The sequence below is a fragment of the Pteropus vampyrus genome, unplaced genomic scaffold (assembly GCF_000151845.1).
Source record: "Pteropus vampyrus isolate Shadow unplaced genomic scaffold, Pvam_2.0 Scaffold114, whole genome shotgun sequence".
NCBI classification, from domain to species: domain Eukaryota; kingdom Metazoa; phylum Chordata; class Mammalia; order Chiroptera; family Pteropodidae; genus Pteropus; species Pteropus vampyrus.
This window is the reverse complement of record NW_011888895.1, coordinates 2291705-2313606: the sequence shown is the minus strand read 5'-3', so window position 1 is coordinate 2313606 and position 21902 is coordinate 2291705. Positions and strand designations below refer to the sequence as shown.

Here is a 21902-nt window from a genome sequence, read left to right as displayed (position 1 = left end):
TCTAATTCTCACTTTTCCACGGGAACCACCTCATAGCCAAAATTCGTGCCTTTGCCCTTTGTCCATTTCCCTACCCAAACCTTTACTACCATTTCGACCGTGGAGCTGTATAATGATCTATTTGGGGATTTCTGAATAGGCTACAAATCCTTCAAGTTGCACGGAATTTCCTGGTTTCTCTAAATTAAGATGTCGGCACATATCCACCTGCGTGCAATGCACGTGGGCAAAATGCAGATGGGAGGCCCAAGCCACTGGCACAAAAACAATCCCCGAAAATCAACTTAAAGTCAGGCGCTGAGATACAGAGCTCAATTTTCCAAAAAAACAAAACAGCATTTGTTTGGAATGATGGACCATTTGAAAAAAAATAGCTGTCTTACTTAGAGAAAACCAAAAACATACGAAGTATTTTCTCTGGAGATGTTCTATAAAAATGAGTTATTTGAGGAAAGGGACAGGGTTTTATTACTCTTTGCATCTTCTGTTCCAAGGCAATAAAAAAAATGTTTGACAAATGGATCTGTGAATTATTCGATAAACTTCCAATATGTCAGCCTGTTCTTTATGACATCTGATTTCCTTTCTCGTGGCACAGAAGGTGAGCTCAGCCTTACGAAAGGGATAGATGGGCAAGCCTTTCTCTTCACAAGGAATATTTACCCAACCCCGAAGACCCATGATGCTCCACGCAATTTCGCGTTTCCTTTTCCCAGATTTGACAGTTCCTTTCTGATCTTCCTTTTTCTTTTGGTATCACAGGTCCTGCATATCCTGGTTGAGGAACCAAGTTTTAATCCTATTGGTGCAAATAACCCCAAGACCCTAAGTTCACAGCCTTCTTCAGGCCAAGGTCACGCTTGCTGCCCTGTACTTCCATCCAGAGAGCCCCCTGGTGGGTGGAACCAAATTCCCCAGTCTCCAACCATCCAGGCTATGGCCACACAAGACAAAGTTGCCTCCTGGGGCTGGCCTAGTCTTAGCCCTGATTCTGCTTGTGCCCACGTCCAGTACCCCAAACACACCGCCCAATGTCACATGGCTCTGAGGCAGAGAGGCGGAGAGATGGCTATTTTGAAGGGAAGGTCCTGCTCACTGCTTTTAACTTTCATGGCGGCTGCTGCAGGAAGCGCTGAGGGCCAGTGGGCGTAGGGGCAGGGCCGGGAGAAGGCGGAGGCTGAAGGCAAGGCAGGGGTGTGGCAGGCTGGGCCTGGTGGGAGCTGACTTCCAGGTACGGCGACATTGACCAAATGGGGTGTTTGCGAGCTGGAGATGCCCAAGTCCGAGGCCACCGGACAGGAACACAGTGGGGGTATTTAGTCCCGGGGTCAGGCTCTAAGGCCCCCAAGCAGCCTCCAAACACGGTTTCCATTCTTCAATCTGCATTCCGAGTATCTTTCTACCACGTTTACCTGGCCGGTTCCCTGCTTAAAACCCGCTGGCGGTTCTCCATTTCACTAAAACCAGAACACGCTCCTAACAGGGACGTCAAGGCCCTCGCCAGCTCTCCCTCAGAAGGCAGGGCGCTCCTCCCCGCTCTGTCTCCTGTTTGGACACTCTCCTTGATGCCTTTCACCTGGATAGCCTCCTTGTCACCCTGAAATACCTCAACCGAGATGACAATTTGTCCAGGAAGACCCCTCACCTCTTTACTAGGTCTCATACTGCCACTCATTTGCTGTCACAGCTGTCCCTTCACCTTGGCACTGACGAGTAGTCAGAGCAGCAATGGCCTACTTCACTGTCACCCCTCACCAGCCCTCGAAGTCTGCCGCTTTGCTTTGGCTGGACTTTGTCTCTCCAATGCCAGCTCAGTGCCTGGCACACGGGGAGGTACACAACGCATATCTGATGGATGGATGGATGGATGAATGAATGAATGAATAAATGAAATGCCCTCATTAAATGACCTCAGCGGTGGGCCACAATTCTAATTAAATAGCTATAGACATTATACTTCCCGATCAGAATGGCTCTAAAGCCTGTCAGAGACTCATCAATTAACACGGAAAATACAAGGCCCATCACGTGACTGTATTATTGTTGTTCATTTACAAATATTTATGAAATTCCCACTGCCCCTTAGGCATTCTCATTGAACAAGCTTCCTAGTAGGATAAGGGAACATGAGTTCTTTGCCATTGAGGAGCGGATGATGGAAAATGCAGCATCCCTCACTTTCCGAATCAGTGACATGTGCTGACTCCCCATGCTTCCCGCCTGCCTCGGGGATTCTTGTCTTAGAAGGGGGAACGCTGTCGAGGGGCTCATAGCTCTGCATCCTGAGTCTTGTTACACACACATCGCCTCGTTTTAATCATCCTGACAACCTTTGGAGGCAGGTAGCAAAGGCACTGTCACACCTATTGCACAGACGGGCGGACTGAGGCCGGCACATCTTAGGAAGCCAGTCCTGCAAGCGTGCCCAGTCCTCCAAAAACTCACGGAGTAATTGCAGATAGATGTGTGTGTTTCTGTGTCTTTATGCGTCAGAGGCATATTGCACGGGACACAATGGCTTTACTGCCACCTGGGCCCATGGATTTGAACAGAATGTAAGATGACAGCGTCGTCAGGTACCTTCCAAGGAACAGCCAGGTCAATCAACGCTCTGTTTACATGTGGCCCAAAACAGAAGAACGTGCATGGATGTTCACTTGCAGTTCCTGAAAATGCTGAGACACCACCTGCATGCGGCTTCCGGGGGAGCAGCCAGGATGTGCCGTCCAGGGCGAGCTGCCGAGGCATCGAGGCATCGCTACAAACCTCTCTTTTGCTTGGGTGGAGTCGGCAATTACTGCAGGAAGAATGTGACGCCAGCGCGTGCCAGCCTGTGGACCCGGCGGCAGGACAAGCGGATGACTCGGCTTCATTGTGAAAACGCAGTGTTTATTGTTAAAATACGATCGAGAATTAAAGGGGCATGTATGAATCATAAACATTTGCATGCCATTAATGTTCGGACAAAAGACTCGGAAGGGCAGAGTTGGGGGAACATCTTTTCCCATGAAAAGCAGTGCTTCGAATTACAGTGCATATTTGATTTCGTCTCTTCCATCTGAAATCTCAGTGGCCACTGTGGATAACCCTTTCGTGACTCGAGGGCTCTGCGGGGCTGAGAAATATGGATGGGGGCTGCTGCTCCCTCCTGGAAAACTCATCCATTAAGACACATGAAAAATCAGGTCTTGGCTGTCGTTTGTCATGGGCTCACAGTTTCCCTTGTCTAATCGATTTTACCACGCAGAGTAATAATACCTAAAGTATGTCTCATCTCAGGTAACCCTCACTGCATCCTCTGCACAAAGGTAGAATCGGGCTCGAACAGGCCAAGTAACTCGCCTGGGGACACGCAGCTGTAAGCCAGTGTTCTCAACCAGGGGTGACCCTTCCCCCTCCACAGGGCATATCTGGCAATGCCACAACCCAGAGGGGGATGCTACTGGCTACGGGGTGGAGCCCAGGGATGCTGATAACCATCCGGTGATGTGCAAGATGGCCCCATAAGGAAGGAGGATCAGCCTCGAATGTTGGTGGCGCCCCGCGTGGGCATCCTGCTCTCAGAGGAAACCCAGTAAAGTCCAGGCACTAACCACTAGGCTCTACTGCCCGGGGTGAAAAGAGCCTCAGGGTAGTCGCTCATCCAAAGATGTCCAATGAGTCCCCGCTCCGTGTCTGGCACCGATCTCGTTACCGATGATACCACGTGGTGCTTTTCCAGTTAAGGGCTGGTCTTCCGTGTTTCGAAAATTCTTGGGAGTCCACCTTGCGAGGGCTTCCGGGCCCTTCTTTGCCAGGGGGTCTCAGTTACCACTGCCGTGTACCCGTGCGTGCCATAGCTGTCCTTCAGCTCTTTCCCCAGAGGCCTCGAGCACGTCCAGGGGTGACACGTGGGCTCTGTACAGTCCCGGGCTCAGACACCGCTCCGGTGCTCCCACGTGTATAGTTAACTCTCACTCGTCCCGGATGATTCGATGTGTGACTGATCTCCATGCCGAACCTGGAAGCCGCTTGCTTTACTGTGAAGAGCTTCAAGGAAGCAGGCGCACACTTGGGGCGAGAAAGTGAGGGTCTCCACGCAGAGCAAAAATAAACACAAAATCGGAAGAAGCCCTGGCGGCCAGACTTATTCAAGGAATTCAACCTGCAGCAGACACTACCTTGAGACAGTGAGAACGACTAGAGGACTCTTTTTCTCAGACATTTTTTTCAAGCCATCTTTCCCTGAGTCTTAGTATGGAAAACAGGTGATGGCAGAACTAACAGGTGCAGGCAGGTGGGAGAAAGCTCCAGAAGAACCCAGCCATCTGTCCTCCTGGGCTACCTGCAAACCTAGCCTGTGGACGGGAAATCCAGGGCCGTCTCGGAGATGGCCAGCAAATCAGGTCTCGGCCCCTTCTCCTCTCGTTTCATGCATTTCTCCCATTTTTATTTCACGAGTGCAATAAAGAGCCTTTGGGGTGTCTGCAAGGTGTCTGTCAATGATGCATACGAGCCCCTTGTTTTTAGCACTTTTTAGTTCAAGGGGACACTGCCCGCCACATTGGTTCGTGTTCCTGGATGTGCGGATCTGTGGCCCTTTGACTGAAGCGTTGGGTGGGTCTGGGGGGACGCGTTGAGTGGGGGATGAGCCTGGAGAAGCCAGCGGTGCACCTTTATTGTCTCTGCTGGTTCCTGCACCTGTGCGATGTTCCAGGCGGGGCTGCAAAGGGCGAGTCCTCCAGGAAGGGAAGATTGTCCCCAGCGGCGGGGCCACCCATCCCGCAGCCTGTCCTTCCAGCCACCACCCATCCACTCCCCACCCCAACACCCCGTCAAGCCTACGCTCACAGAACACGAGTACGTTTCCATATCTTAAAAGACTACTTTAAAATTCAGGGGTGCTCTCTAATTCTATTTTTACTGTGTGTGTACTTTTTAATAGAAGTTTTTCCATAAATGTTGTAGAGAGAAAGGAAGTGTTAGGATGAGAGAGACATTTTACAACCTGTTTTGATACGTGTGGAGCTAGATCAGGGTTTCTCCACCTCGGCATGACTGACATTTTGGACTGCGTAGGTCTTCGTCGTGGGGGGCCTGTCTTGTGCACTGTAGGATGTTTAGTGACACCTCGGCCTCCACCCACTAGATGCTAGTAGTATTCCCCCTACCTACCCATCGTGACAACCAAAAATGTCTGCACATATTGCCAAGTGTCCCCTGGGGTGTCAAAATCACCCCAGTTGGGAACCATCGAGTGAGACCGCCCTTGAAACTGATAAGCAGTATGCTGTACGCATGAAAGTAATATCGTATTGAATGTCAACTGTAATTAAAAATTTTTTCAAATGAAAAAAATTGAGAAGCGGATGGATAGACAAGATACAGGCCATACCTGCCCTGAGGTTTCAGATAGGATGATGAAGAGACAACACCTGGAAAGACCCAGTGTTGTAGGTACTAGAGACACACTATTTAAAGAGACAGACAAAACCTTATTATGACAAGAGTTTAGACCGTTCCTCATTAAATATGATAGGTAGATAGATAGATAGACGAATAGATCGATACCGATTGTACTCCATACAATGGCTTCAAATAGAATGAGGGAGAAACATCTGCAAAAACCCTAAAACCAATGCCCTGAGCAAACTGGAGCTTCTCCACCTCCCACAAGCCCATCCCTCTTTGCCCTGTCTGCCAAGATCTGATAAGCACATAGGTCACAACTGTGCTCAAACCACCCATATTCCTGTGCATTGCTTTGTATGAGCCAAGGACAGGCTCCTTTGTTTGCATAAGGTGACTCAGTAAGGGCCACACACTGCTGGGAGGATGCTGGCCAGCCGCCCATCAAGCAGACCCAGGAGTTTCCTGGGATCGCGAGGCTGGGGGAGGTGGTATGTTCTTCAGTTTGTGTTCCCACACATTCTTAGTGACAGTCTTAAATCTCAGGGTAAAAGCAGGAATTAACCCAAGTTGCAAAATAAATAGGAAGTTTACTGGCATCTTCTTTAAGAAAAACTGCAGTTTAAGTGTCTCCTCAATGAATCCTTCCCCAGTGAGGAAACCAGAGGAAACGCGTTTGAATCCAGCCGCAGAAAGGCCAGCAGCCTCTCGAAGGAGGTTGAGGGGATCACCCGCCGCCATATGATGTATGGGTCCTCGAGTACCTGACATCCTCGATGAGAAAGTTCAGAGAATAACATTCATTTCCTACGTGGGGTATGCGGCCCACGTGGGTGGGCTGATAGAGACTGGGTGACGAGCTGGGGTCCCGGATCGGCACGGCCGAAAGGAAAGGAAAGACAGCTGCGTTCTTAGTGCAGACGGGGACACATCTCTGCTGACCGCGAGACTCGCGCCTGGCCCTACGGTGGAGGACACGCGCTGTTGAAGTCCACTAACGCACGCAAGTCTTGATGAGCAGCGACGCGGTCCCCACGCCCCACGAGTGAGCCGATGAAACTGGCACGTTTGAAAGCAGTCACAGGCAGCTCGTTAAGTCCACACTGCTCTCTTACTTAATTTCTGTTTATTGCTTTATTTGGGCTTCAGATGAAAAGATGTTATTAGCATGCATTTTGTTCTCAAAGATAATTTGGTACAAGAAGTCATCTCAGTGGAAGCTCTCTCTCTCTCTCTGTCTCTTTCACACACACACACACACACACACACACACACACACACACACACACACACACACATGCATACGCACCCAACTGGCTAAAAAGCCCAACAGATCCTTCGAAACCACAGAACCTCCCCATACTGACAGGATATGATTATTCATAAACAGCCCTTACTGCTCGGAAACTTGTTTACAATCATCGGCAGAAAGAAAACAGTCATCAGACAGGACACCATCTCTCTTTTCAAGTAATTTTTCTTGGGGAAAAAAATAAAAAAGGAAACCCAGAATATGTTCTTCCATAACCAGTCCTCTCCGCCCTCTCTTGCCCCTCGCCAACCAGCACAGAAAGAAAATACAAAACTGATTTATTAGAACCAGAGCGCCTTGCAGCCGTTGGCCAGATCACTGTTTATGTCTATAATGCTTGCTGCTGAAACAGGAAGCTCTAAAAATCACTCAACCATTATTTCTCTCAGAGGCACTTTCTGATTGATAGTCCTCTGTCCCCACCAAAAGGAACAGCCTCAACCAAACGCAAGCCATCTGACAAGGAAGGGGTGGTGAGTGGGTGGAGAGAAGTCTAGCTTCTCCCTATCAACTCTAAAATATTGTTCATATGAATAACCTCGATTTTAAAAAGCTGTCTGATACTCTCTGCGATGCCTGGCACTTCATAAAATCAGTAAGAAAACCATGAAGGGAAAAAAAGTGTGAAACTGTATTCCAGGCACAAGCAGTTTTAAAGAATGCTTCTCCCCCTGGTCCCTGCCAGGGCATTAAGGGGACAGAGACGGCTTGCTGGTGGTGGCGATTGGGGGTGGGGAAAGACTTGCTTTAAGAAAGCACTGTTACTCTTTTATTGGCAAATATAAAATAGAAGGAGAAACCCGATCTGTAGAGATGAATCCTACTTCAGATCACGGGCACTAGCTCTCAACCTGCCATCTAAAAGAATTATTTGCTAGGGTTGCCTGAGGCTTGGCATGTCAGAGTCTGGGTCTTTTTCCATCCATATTTACCCACGCCAAAGTCCGAAAACAGATTTTCGTATATATACGTTATTTTAAAATGTAGATCAATCACCACCAGATAAAAAGAGAAGGAAATGAGAGAGTCGATTTTAATACAACTCATTTTTCCTTCTAGTCTCTCCAGGAGATCTGATTGCCAGCTTATCATCTTAAATGTTATCCATGAAACAATCTGAGGTTGTCAGACGATTTTTCCCTTCGCTCGTTATGTGAGTCTGTGATGGAAAAGAGGATGACTTGAATCCTGTGATAATACGGTGAGTCATTCAGACCATTTCTCAGTGATAACTGCTCCATAAGGACACGTCTTTTCGTTTAGAATGCCAGTACAGTTTATCTTTTTCTAAATGTACCTTCTCCTCATCTAAACCACAGTCTTTCTCATCTGAAAGGCAACCTCTCCATACAGGTCCCCAAATAATGTAAAATAAGAATGAAAATGCCTTAAAGTAAGAAACATTACACAAATATGCAATATCCCAGATTGTGACGGGTAAATATTATGTCTGGGAAGACATCCACGGCAAGAACGTAATGAAGGAATTTCATTTTGTAAAGGCGTTGGGAAAGGGTACTATTTTGAAAATGGGCAAGATTAAAGTTGCCAGGGAGGTCAGCATAAACACAGACTCCACCAAGAAATTAAACCCCATCCTAGCAGACCGAAGAACACGTGGCCTCACAGGGCTGCTTGTGGAATTCGCACCGCAGCTCTGCAGCCAGGAAGTGACTAGAGAAGAGGCTGCTCTCTCGGTGACAAAACAGGCCCTCTTCCTTTGCCAGAAACCACATGCATGCACACCTGATGGCCTTCGACAGTCTGAACCAACAGTCTGAATGGAATCTACTTTCCTAAATCTATAAACCAGGTCCTGGCCTTAATAAAAACAGGTGTAACCAAAAGGCGCTGGGTACGAGAAGGATGTCTGCCTCACTTGTCCATTTATGTATGCAGTTTCCAGTTATCTACAGTGTACTAGGCTAGCCCTCCACAGTCAAGGCACAGGTCCAAATTCATAGATTGTTGGCTTAGGGGTCCATGGACCCCTGGAAGGCCAATAAACGAGCCTCAGTGGCCCCGGAAACTGAAATGACGCATGAAACTATGAAAGCGCACATGTGCTTTTTTTTTTCCTTTGGGAGAAGGCTTCTGAAGGACTTTCAAAATTATCTACGATGTTACCAAAAGATTAAAAACCATATTCTTAGGAAACTTAGAAGGACATTGTGGTGGATTCTCTTCCCTCATTTATGATGTGGTTGATGACACCGTCTGGTGGGTTTCCTTTTTGGTTCTAAAATGAATGAACTAAAGCCGTATTCCCTGACTGATCAATTCCTTCCCAACTGATTAAGCTGTCTGAAGAGGCCGGAAGCGCTCGTAGCTTCCATTGCTAAAATTTCTTGAATGTCTCTCAGCTGCAGCCATGATACACTTCCTTAGAACTGAAAATATCAATAGCACCCGCCACGACCGCTGATGTAAACTGGTGTAAACTGCTGATTAACTTTGCCAAAGAGTGTTTCTTTTGATCCCGAACTTCCATTTTCTGGCAATGAAGGGAGAGTCCCAGAACACGTGGTTAAGTGAGAACAACCTGTGTTCTCAGCATAAGCTCTCGTCTCCTGGGAGCTGCTACCTCTTCTTCCATCGTAAAGGAACAGTCACTTTATTTGAGGACAATGAACCAAAGAGAGAAAATACCAAGGATGAGATACACCCTGAACAAGATTTAAAACGGACGAGGCGAAAAAGGAAGGCAGGGAAGGAACGGTAGAAGGTGCAGACTGCTGAAGCCTTCACCAGTATTTTTTAGGGGACAGTGTTGTCAGCAAGGCCGTAGGAGCCGGACGGGCAGGTTTTCCCAGTTGCAGGCTGAACTTGAGGTTAGGAGCTGTGATCCTGGACATCAGCCAGCACCCAGACAGATCAGTTTTGTAAAACAGAGAAAAACCCTTCCATGTTCGACTTCTGGCAATTTCTATATGGCTTTACAAGTACCCCCACGGACTGACAGCTGGTAAAAGAAAAGGGAATTTCTTTTTTTACTCTACATTTGGAACTGCGCCCCAGGCCCCTTTGGAAATCCATGGGACCAGCGCCTTTTGACAGAATGTGAAATTGCATGGAAATGTTTGGATGAGCCAACAACAGCCAGGGCCTTCTAGGCCACTGTGCGGTGTGTCCGTGCCAATGACATGATTTCAGGCAAGTTTTCAAAACCAGAAAATGAAACAGAAAATCGCCTCAAGATCTCTTAATAAAACGTAATGAAACTTTTCAAGGACAAGATTCAGTGAGGAAGATCGAGGCTGTCAGAATTAGTGAGAATCATCTGCTGTCCTCGGAATCGGAAGCAAAATGCAAAAAAAAAAAAAAAGAAAAAGAAAAAATATCTGGCAGGCTTTGATGTTGACACTTATATTTGAAAGAGTAAAATCAAGTTGCATTTTATGACTATGGAGAGAAATTATGAGGCGGTCAAATGAGGCCTTTTGACAGCTCATTTTGTCTCATAGTACTAACCAAAAACAAAAAAAACAGTCACTCAAGACCAACGATTACACACACCGTAAGAGTATTTGTTTCCAATGTTCAATTGAGGTCTCTGTATTTTGGATTCCTTATTATCACTCATGTTCAAAACAGATAGAGTCCATTTATGGCGTTTCGATTAATGTTCTCATTCCAGGGGATCAGACGACAGCCCAGCCTTGGTCGCAGCTATTTTTTACTCTTGGGGTTTTATGCAAACGCAAGGGCACACTGGCACGAATCAGGCAGCCAAATGCAAACAATCCACACCTTGGGGAAACAGTTCACTCTTACCCAAGTCAACACAAGCACCTATTACTCACCCACTCAAAACAGACATGGCCAATGAGACCAGAGACCAGCCCCGAGTACGCTGCCTTCAAAATCTCATTCTTTATTATCACAGACTCACTGCCCATGGCCAGAAAGCCACCGCTGAACTTCTTATGGGGAAATGGCACTGGTCTTGGACATTAAATCGTTTCCAAAACTTTTATAACCAAAACCTGACACATAGGCCCACACAGATACACGCTGTGATAATATTACTTTTTCTGGGAAGGCAACCAAATGATACTCGGCTATCAATTCCTAATAGTAGAAATCTACCAGAACTAATTAAGCTCGTTAGCTAGGCCGGTAGGCATGGACCAGGAGGTGGGGCCTCTGTTTTTTATTGGCTTCTCACCCACTCTGCCAGCTACTCATCCGAAGCCTTCAAAATGTTTTCCAAACACACATCTCTGAATCATAATGTGAATTCCATTTACTGAAAGGCGGGGACTTTTCATATAACAAGTGAATCCATTTAATGGCTTATGCTTCTGTACCTTATAGCATCGCTCGTGCTTTCAATAAGTGGATATGATTTTCTTTGCATTACCCTATTATTAACACAATACTCTGAACATGTATTTTCAATCATGTTATACATTTAAAAAATTTTCCCCGCCTATGATTCTATTTTGAAAATGCGCCAGACATCTAGGAGAGCAAAAGCAATAGCCAAAAAAATCAACATGTCTTTACCCCCTTCTCTTTCTGACTAATCGAATTCCCTGAGAACACAGATTTTCTGATATTTTTGAATGCCTTTATAAAGAGTAATGACTGTGTTTAAAAGTTCATTGGTTGTACTTTTATTCTTTTCAATATAAGAGTCATCTACTGCTACTTAGGTATTTATCGTCATTTTAATTATACTTGAAATAACTTTCATTCATAAGCTTAGTCAGTACCATAGTACAAAAAATGAGATCTTCAAAACAAACTATCCTACTTCTTTCGATTAAATTTCTAGTACTTACTGCTATTTATAAAATATGACTTAGGTTCTTACGATACAGAGAAAACACAATATTTGAAAATAATCGGAAACCAGAGGAGATTACGATGAGCCAAGAGTCCTCTCTCTGCTCTCATTCTTTGAAAATGGGCAAAGAATAATAAAACTACACTAGAACTGCACTAATGCAATGGTTCCTCTGGAGAATCTAGTCTGTGATATTATTAGTACTTAAAATGTTAACTGGGCCCAACCTCCTCCCAAATAATAATAATAAGGCATCCACATTACATATAATAAGAAGGTCATGCTGCCATCAAATTTACGAAACCGGAATGGTACTACTACTATTTCTTCATATTTTACCACAAAAAGGTAAGCTTACTTGAAACCACGTTACAATAATCATATACCATATATCCCTTAAAATGATTAGAAATGATCATTTGAAACTCTGTCACTTGTCATAGATAGCACATGGAGCCTAAGTTAAAGGCTTCCATTAAACAGATTTGTGATAATTCTCGAAGAGAGAACCCCAGTTGTAGAATCATAGTTTCCATGATGATAGGTTTTATATTTTTGCACTTTAGTGAACAGCTGGGGGATTTCCTTGAAATTCAAAATTCATGTTTTTACAAGTTCCTAATCAGAGAGCAATAATGTAAAGCTAGATTCTGTTAAAAAAGATTTAAAATAAATTTTTTAAATACATTTTCTAAAGCTTGATGTAGCACTAATAACAAGAAGAAAGGCTGTGTTTCTAGGAATCGTACCACAGAAACCTCGTGAAGTTTTGAAATCTGGGGTTGTTGCCATGTAAACACTTTGTGTTTCAAGTTCTGTTCTGACAGATACATACCTCTTCCACTCCGACCGACAAACCTGAGGTCATTGAATCGTGCAACTTGGTTTTTCATGGCTGCGGTTGCATTTCTCAGTTCGGCTGAGTAGTTTTCATCATTGCCAGCCATCACTGTGACCAGAGTACCATCTGGAACATCCCCCAGAGCCACCACCTACACGCCGGTCAAGGGATAAATGCGAACATCAGGAATGTCATAAACTTTTATGGCATTTATGTGTAATAATTGTTCTAAAATTAAATGTGTATTAAGTGACCCTTTTTAGGTTGCAAAAGAATATAAATCATAAGTTCAGCAAAACAACAGAGAAGTTGAGGATGGGAAGACTCACTCTTAATTCCATTATGCGTAACTAAATATAAATTTCGAATCATAAAACATCCACTTAATCAAGCCACATAAGATCACACGGCACAGTTGGAACAAGACTTAACTACAGCGGGGACGTGGAAAGCTATGCTTTCTCATGACTACACTCATCCCTTCTCAATTCTTCATATTCGAAAAACAGACTGCCTTGTTTTTGTAAGTTTATAACCTAACCCGTCTTTAACTTGTCCAGACTTCCACTAACAGGCTTAAAAGGGCCAACTTTACTTTTAGGTGTTTAAACTTATTCCTGCTAAAATTAAATTTGACCGTTATGACTGAATGAATTGCCGATGATTCTTGAATGACAAACTGTCCCTTTTCAGTTCATCTATGAAAACCCCTACTTGCTTTTATTATCTTGATTTTCACTAGCAGTGAATTCTGATGTGCAAGGGAAAAAAAATCAGAAACGTGTCCTTTGCTTATTACTAATTAGAAAATCAATAGAGCTCAGAGGAAGAGAGAGGCTCCCTGTTATCTGCTCCTCTGAATTCAGGGGTGGGACTGCATCACATTTTTAGGTCTGTGAGTCCCAGAGATGTGCTAACTACGCCCTAATAGATGATTGAGGTTTTCTCCGCCCCTGCTGACTTTGAAGAGGAAGTCCTATAATGCAATTGAATAATAATGGATTTTCTAGCAGTGCTACTGAAAAAAAAAATGATAGATAAATATTTCTGATACTCGGATAATAAAAAGTAGTAATTTCAAAGTAAAATGCTCTGAAAAGCATGGCATGAAGCTACTTTGTGCAGTAGTATTCCTGTTTGCTCATCACCTGACCCTTCTAGAAACTATTTTCTTGATCTAGACAGTTATTATTAGCTATAGTTTCACCGTTTCTATTTTATCGAGTGGTCACAGAATTTCAAATCAAAAGGCCCCAAATTGTGCTTGTTCCTGTCACTTCTGATATTCCTTATGGTATTGTTTTTTCCCCATCAGTAATGAAATTTGTGTTATTCACCCCGATTATATAATCTTTTTTGGGGGGGGGTTTCGATTTTGAGTTATTAAAGTAAAGCTTTCTACAGTGAATATCTCTTTCCCTGTTTTCCACTTCCCAATTTTCACCTAATAATTGCTGCATAATTTTTTTTTTTGCTACTCCCTATATTTCTAGTCCTCTTGTTCTGTCTGTAAATAGGATCGACTTGCATGGTGGCAAAGCCGTGTTTCTCAAAATTCCCATCTTTGTCGCGGCTTAGTCATCATCCCTTCCCCATGTCACCCGTCTATTGTTTTTACTCATTGTGATGCTTTACTTCTTGGGTTCTAAGGAGTATCACGGAAAATGAACCACCTTGCTGTGAGAAGGAGACATACTTGAGCCCCCAAGACCACACCAGGAGAACTGACTCTCACAAAATAGGTAGTTTTCTTCCTCTATTGTAGCCAACTTGCACTGTTAAACAAGGTCTGGCCTTTTATCTTTCTTTCTAATCCTTCCCATCCAATTGTTGGACATGTTTTCTATAAGGGAGATTTAAAAACACAGCTATTTATTCCCCAAGCACTCTCTAATTATGTATTTAGTGCTCATTATAAGTGTGTTTGTTGCTATTTAATTAAGAGCAGTAATATGACAGTTTCCTTTTGTTTCAAAAAACATCACTGAAATCAATCTCCCCATCAGTTATTTATTGTTACCATTTTTTTATTTCCATAAAATGTGCTTGCTTTATTATTCTGCTTTTAAAAATTCAGTTTTTAAAAAATTTTTCCACTTTTTTTTTTTACACTATTTTCACTTCCCTCTGTAAAATTAGCTCAGTGTTGAAATGCCCTCCTCCTTGAACACATATTTTTACTTCCTCATCCCCATCTCTCTGCAATGGCCAGGCTTCTCTATTTTAATTTAACATTCTGTAAGTACACAGGGACTGGATCAACCTGAACCACTCATGGTTGGGACAGACTCTGGAAAGAGGTTACAAAAAATAACTCCTGTTTTGTAACTACCAAAACATACTCTAAATCACCTTCCTCCTACTGGCTTCTCTCACAGTGCTCCCTGCCTGTGCCTCTCTCACCTTTCCAAAACTCTTCTGCAGTAATTTGGCAAGTTCACGAGACTTTCACCAAGCAGAAACAAATAGAGAGCAAAAATGATCGGGGTGGCTAAACAAGAAAGGATTGTAGACGCTGAAATTAGCGACTCAAATATTAGGAGTTTAACTCTTATCTCTCCCTTCTTAAAAAATAAAATGCAGCAGGATAATAATCAAAGATATTTGGGTGCTCAATCATCATTTACTTGGCTCTTTATTGATCTTGGAGGGTCGTGTGTGTGTGTGTGTGTGTGTGTGTGTGTGTGTGTGTGTGTGTGTAAGAAGAATATTAAATCCAGGAAAATTCTATTTATTTAGATAATGTAATGTTTATCATCTTATTATTAACAAGCATACTTAGACTAGGTAAAAAAAAAGTGTTTTTAAATTCAAAACTAACACGTCTCCTAATTCGATAGATTTTGTCGTTGACAGGCAATATGAAGAGAATAAAAAAATTTAACTTTAAACAGGAAAAAAAAAAAGCGACTGGAATGAAAAGCTATAAACAAAGGTGAGGAAACACAAACATTTACATTTTAGCTCAGACCAAACAGGCAAGAAGGGACTTGTTGGCCAAAGGGTATCTCATATTTTGTTTTACTTCTCTGTTTTTAAAGTATCAGGAAGTTGGGCAAAATATCAACCCTCCTATACATGGACCTACCCACACTGCTCTTGGCTAGCCTGTTCACAGTTCAAACTGGCATTCGAACCAGCTCTAATTAGGCTGAAATTACAGTTACAATTCATTGAATTCAAATCCCTTAATTTTCCAGTGTTTCAAAGAAAGCTGTGGCGTGGAACTTAGAAATCAGCCGAGATGACATTTAACGCACAGCTTGGGACCCTGCTCTTGCCGACAGAGACAGGACTTATTTCTTTCTTATGAACGGAACATCACTATCGGCACCCAAGGCTCTGAACCTGCTGAAGGCATGTTTATTTTATGCCTAGGGATTCTGGTGTACCAGGGCCTAAACAAATTGTAATATTACAATGTTACAAAATATATCCTAAATCATCCAATCAGCTGTTTAGGCTGCTTCTGTAAATAATGGGTAACATGTAGCAAGTTAAAGATTTTTTTGAATAGTAAAATATACATCTCTCCTGCCCTAAAAAAGTGAAGGTGTTCCATGGGAGAAGGGGGTGAGTACAGATTGGGGTTCGGGATAAGCAATCAGGATGATTTAAATCTATTTTTGAAAAAAAATCGTACTTTTAAACCTCTCTTTAGTTTCACAGATCAAAGCAGAGGATTTACACGTAGAATTTCAGAAGACTCTTCTTAAAGAATGACTTAAACGCTCTTTTCATCAATATCAGACTTCATCATCGTTTCACATTTTTTCCTCCTTATTAAAGGGAATACAGTAATTCTTTACCGATTAACTTCTTAAAGAGATTGTCTAAGACTTATTTGAAATCCAAATTTTAAAGTGATAATTTCTGTAGAAATTGCTGGGGAGGTGGGTGGGCAGACAGTGCGGAATGGAGCCCGGGAGATAGTGAATCAACCTGAACACAGTCAAGTGGGAAGTTTAGTTTGCTTTTATCCCCAACCTCTCTGTTTACTCCCTCCCTGAAAATTTCATCTGCTCTTTCAGTTATGCAATGAGCAGGTTTCCTTCAGGAAGAGGCCTCTCTTTGTGGGGAACGAAGTGGTGACAGATATTAATCAAGCGGTCTGATTGCTGTCCTTTCCTTTCCCCCAAATGTTCTCAAGACTCACTTGTACTTTTTTTTCAAGAGATCTAAACCTTGATCTTTTAGTAGCCTACAAACCATCACTCAGTAAAGCAAATTAGATTTTAAAAATAGAGCAAATAGTCGAAAGTCATTTTTCAAAGGAAATCTCTACGGCTATTAAGATGTCTGCTAAAAAGAATTCCCCGATGTTTCCTAAGACCAATTTATACGGTTTTTAAAGATTCTTTTAGAAGAAAATAAAGTTTTATCTGGTGGCTTAAGAAACTACATTGCTTCAATCTTGAAGATTCCTTATTAACCACTTAGTAGTGTTTTGGGGTATGAGTTTCCTGGCACAGGAGGGTAGATGCAGAAGAGCTCCTGATTACCCCAAAGGAAGCCTCAGATCCCTTAGAACTCAGTCCCTTGGTGCGGCGTCTGGGGCACCCAGAGTGTAAATGACCTTTTGGTTGATTATCGGCCTGCCTCCTTCCCTCTGCTCTTATCTGAAACTGACTCCAGGGCCCAGTGATGTCAGGTCCCCTCTCAGTGAGGGGACTCAGTGCTTTCAGCAGGCTGAGTCTGTTTATGTAAAAGGATTAGAATGATTTAAAATTGAGATGGGTTCCAACCCAAATCTACATAAATAGAGGAAGGGAAGAGACAGATCCAGTGGCTGGCCCACCTTATCCTTATTTCCAACCCCCACCCCCCAAAAAAAAACTCTTGCTTTCAGAAACCCGAGAGGAACAGAAGGCACTTCTAGAGTCGTAGCCAACTGCACATTTTGTTTTGTTTTAGAAATCATCATTGAAGTTTGGAAGGTGCATAAAGCTTAAAAATAAAGAACACGACTCCTTTAAAAAAGAGTGAACATTATTCATTGTAACTAGAGCAAGTTCCAACTGAGAACTGAGGCCTGGAACCATAAAAAGCTTACACTAAATTAATCTCCCCTTAAAGGAGACAATTATTTAACCAGATTCAAAACAACAACAACAACAACAACAACAAAAGAATAGCCGATCTTTAGGTTTTTATTTTCACCTGCCTGGCTTAGCCCTTTAAATGAACGGGAAATGACTATGCTGATCGTACTTAAGAAGCCGACCCTTCTTAAACCCACCCAGGACCGAAGGATGGAATCCCCACCGCCGAAATTAAATGTCTGCTGTCTGCTGCCAGCGTAGTGGGGTGGTTGTTTAAAAAACGCCCGGGGTTGTTTATATATCCCCGTTGAAGGCCAAGGTCTTTAAAGGCAGCTCAAAGCTGGGGCAAGATGAGGGGTGAAGGCGAATGAAGAAGACCTCTTTGAGCTGCTCCGCTGGAGCTGGTCCACGCGGCCCCCTCTTCAAACAGCAATGCGGGCGGTTTAGACCCCCGGTTTAGGAAAGACAGCCTCGTCACCTTTCGCTGCCCCGGGCTGGGCTTAAACTAGGTGAGCCGGCGATAACGTTCAGCAGGGTTCCAGGAAAAGAAACAGGATTCGCTACTTGCGGCTTTTGGCAAGAGCAGGCTAGAAGCTTGCAAAAACTCTTCAGAAAACTTTTGCAAACTTAACTACGCCCGCACTGGACTTTGGACATGCTGATGCCTATGGAGCTGTTAAAGACCGGGTGGGGGTGGGAAGCTCTGACAGTTTTCCTTGTCAGTCTGTTTTCACTGACCCGAAGGTATGACATTATTTCGATTTTATTTCCTGATGCTCCATTGAAGGGAGGCAGAATGATTTGGGTGCTAAGCCAGAGGTGGGGGAGTGAAGCATAGGAGCAGACAGGCTCTTCCCTGACGGGTTAGAACTTTTCCTACTTTGAATCAAACTAAGGACCCCTGCCAGGGGGGTCCCGACCGGCCCTCGGTCGACGTATTTGGGGGCATCCTGATTTTTCCAGCCCTCCAGGAAGGCAGCCGGGGTAGGCTGAGGCGGGTCCCCTCGAGGGTCTCCACGGCAACGCAGCATCCCCAGTCTCCCGAGCGCTGGGGGTGGACTAGGGGCCGGCCCCTTTCGAGAACCCAGCCCCGCCTGCCTGGCCGCTGGCCTCCCGGACCGCCTCGGCCTCCGCCGGCCTCTGCCTGTCCTCCCGCCACCCGCTCCGAGCCGAGTACCTTGAAAGCGATGGGCAGGGTCTTGTTGCAGCGCCAGTGCGTGGGTAGCACCGAGCAGAGGAAGTTGGGGCTGTCGGTGCGCACCAGTTCGCCCGCGTGGTCGGCCAGCACCTCCACCATGCTGCGGTCGCCACTCCTCAGCTTGCCGGCCAGGGCGGCGCCGGCGTCCGGAGCGCCCAGCGGCAGCGCCTCGCTCATCTTGCCGGGGCTCAGCGCGGTGGAAGGCGGCGTGAAGCGGCGGCTCGTGCTGGCATCTACGGGGATACGCATCACAACAAGCCGATTGAGTTAGGACCCTGCAGACAGCTCCTACCAGGCGGCGACGGGGGCGCGGATCTTCAGCGAGCAGCTCCCGAGAGACCAACATACAAGTTCAGGGACCTTTATTGCTGCGGGGATGTTGGGGGAGGGGGCTGACTAAGTTACCAACTGTCCAGGAGGGGGACAGTCCCAGTTATGCTGATCGGCCTCAGATCCGGCAGGGCTCCTAGCAACCGACAGCTTAGTGCTTTAAAAAGTGGGCGACCAGAATCCAAAGTCAAACGCCAAGAGACACTATCTTCTGAGTCTTGCTTTGAGAGTTTAAGTTCAATCTTTGGCTGTTAACAAAAGTTCCCGGAGGTAAAATTCCCATACACTTCCTAAAATATTTACGCAGAGAGCAAAAGAACCAGCAAACACATAATTTGGAAGTTCCAGTAGTTAATTGCCTGTCAGTTTTTTCCAGGTGAGTTTTGTCTAAAGTCCCGACACAACACAAAATACACGAGTGTCTTCCACATACAACGCCACTTCTATGCAAAACTGCAGTCAGTCCTCAAAAGTAAGAACTGCGACTTCCAAAGGCCGTGCTACTAATGTATATGCATATATATACACATATATAAATATATATACATATGCTCTACTTCATAAAATATTTACAGTACAATCTGTAGAGAATTTAAACACAACAGAAATCCATTAATGTTGGCTGCAGATTTTTTTTTTTTTTTAAGTAGCCTTGAAAATCAGCTTCAGTAGTTGGAGAAGGGCTGGGCTAGAAATACTTGTCATGCATGGTCTCTCAATAAGTTCTTGCAAAACGCTCAGTTCAGAAAATTCAGCTTTTCAAAGAAAAGCTAATCTTAAAAAAAAAAAAAAGTCCAAGTCGATGACACTCAGGGTACAGCTCTCCACATCTGAGAACTCGGACTTGGGGATGTTGGTTAAGTCTGTGGCTGATCCTGTGGTTTGGTGGGAGTTGAGCAGTAGCCGAGTCACACGCACGCAGACACGCACTCTTCCGAAGCCAGCCACTGTCTACATCGACTCGGTGAGTCAGCCCGACGGAGACGATCTTCCAACGTCGCCCCAGCGCCGGCGGGCTAAATGCCGGGTCGCGCCAGTACCCGCGATCACCGCGTAACCGCAGCAGGTGGAGCGGGCCTTGGGAGGAGGCACCGCAGCGCAGACGGAAACAGAACCCGCGGCTCGAGTTACCCACGCACACACTCCCACGCACACTGCCACGCAAGGCAACTTCGCGGCTCGCCTCAGAGCACAGCGCACTTTCTCCCGCAGTTGTCAAAGGAAACAACCGGGGAAAAGTTCACGGCCAGGAGAGAAGTTGAACCATCCAGCCGAGAAACCAGTTCATTCAAGAGAAAGAAAGAAAAAAAAAAAAAATCGAAGCTCCAACGCAGGTCAAGGAGAAGCAGCGGAGGTTGATTTTCTTCTAGCGTCCCCAAGAGCCCCGGGAAGAGGTGCCTGCCGGCGCAGGGCCGGGCAGCGTGGTGCCCTGGCTGGGTCCGGCCGCGGGGCGCCCGTCCCGCCTGCGCCCGCTGGCTCTATGAATGAGAGTGCCTGGAAATGAACGTGCTTTTACTGTAAGCCCGGCCCGAGGAATTCCATTCCCTCAGCTCGTTTGCATAGGGGCGGCCGCCGGCCAATCACAGGCCTTTCCGGTATCAGCCAGGGCGCGGCTCGCCGCCGCGGGCTCCTGGAATTGGCCCGCGCGCCCCCGCCGCCGCTGCGCGCTACTGTACGCGGCCCGGGTGGAGAGTCCGCGGCCCCCACGGCTACCCGCCTCTCCCCGCATCCACGCACACACACTCACAGGCTCGCACGCTCGCCGAGGCTCCGCCCCGCTGCGGACCGCGGCCCTGCGGCTTTCTTTGCACACCCGTGCGGTTGCGCGGCCGTGGGCCCCGGGACTGCAGTGCGCAGCGGCACCGGTGGCGGCCGCCGGCCGGAGACCGAGGAAGTGGAGGAAGAGGCAGGCGGCCGGCCGGCCCAGAGAGGACTCAGGCCCGGAACGGCTCGGGCCCGGAGACCAGCCAGAGGGAGACGCCCCGCGCGCCCTGGAGATGCACTGGGTGCCGCGAGGCTTCCGGAGCCTGGGCCGGAGCTCCCAGGCGGCCGCCCACGGCTGAGCCTCCGCTTCCCCGGCGTGGGTGCGATGCCGCCGCGATGGGGACGGAGGGCCCAGGGCCCGGCGGGAGAGCAGCTCTGCGGGGCCCCAAGCCTCGCTTGGCAGCGGAGTGGCGCTGATTCATTTAATGAGGCCAGACGGTTCTCGGTCTCCACAACATAGTTTTTGTGTTTTTAGTTTTCTCTCTTGGCTTGTTTTCTTTAATTGGTGTTATTCGCCGTGTCTGGGCTGCGCCTTAATTACGCAGCGCGCCTCACTCCGGCCGAGCGTGCTTAGCGGCCAGCCAAGGGGGTTCTAAGTCACGAGACCCCCAGAGAACGTGCGACTAAAGTCGAAAGCATCCGCTGGGCTCACTCCCTGTCCTCGCAGCAGCGGCTCCCCCGCCGGCGGGTCGCTCGAGCCCCACACCCACCTCCAGCTCCCCGGAAACGGCCCTGACTTCTCTCCCCGCCCCTGCGCGCGCGAGAGGCCACCGGCGCCGAACCAGCCCGGCTTTGCGCACGGGCGGGAACTTCCCTGTGCTGCCATCCCCGCGGCGTCGCGGGCTTTTGCGCGGGGCTTACAGGAGCCCCGCCCTGGCTCATTGTCCCCGCGCCGGGAGTTCCCTCCTCCGTCGCGGGGTCCCTCATCCTCCCGGGGGGGCGCTCACCCACTGTCTCCTCACATGGAGCACCCAACTTAAACTCAACTTCTGCTCCCTCGAGCCCTCACGCGCCCCCCGCTGGGCCCCTCCCGCCCGCCGCCTCCTTCCTCCGCGGCCGACGCGCGGCTGGGGTCCTAGGTGGCCGCTGCCGTGCCGGACTCTCTTCGAGCCCCGCTGCTGCGGCCTAACGGAGGCAGGGGCGTGGCGGGCGCCCCGGCTGCTTCCCTTGCCCCAGGACCTGCGAGGCCAGGCGGACTGCACCGGGGGGGCGCTCACCCACTGTCTCCTCACATG

General features: G+C 46.7%; 1 protein-coding gene across 5 annotated transcripts in view; it reads right to left on the bottom strand.

Annotated features, from left to right (window-relative positions):
• RUNX1 (runt related transcription factor 1) overlaps nucleotides 1–21902 on the bottom strand; it is a 245448-nt gene that overhangs the window by 70227 nt on the left and 153319 nt on the right. For 4 of the 5 annotated variants that reach the window (XM_011365656.2, XM_011365654.2, XM_023533867.1 and 1 more), the window contains 2 exons: nucleotides 18553–18806; nucleotides 12328–12484 (listed from right to left, as the gene is read on the bottom strand). In XM_011365656.2, coding sequence (XP_011363958.1) covers nucleotides 12328–12484; nucleotides 18553–18806 — 411 coding nt within the window. Of the gene's footprint in view, nucleotides 1–12327; nucleotides 12485–18552; nucleotides 20495–21902 lie in introns of those variants that run through there. The other variant, XM_011365655.2, reaches the window with a different exon arrangement.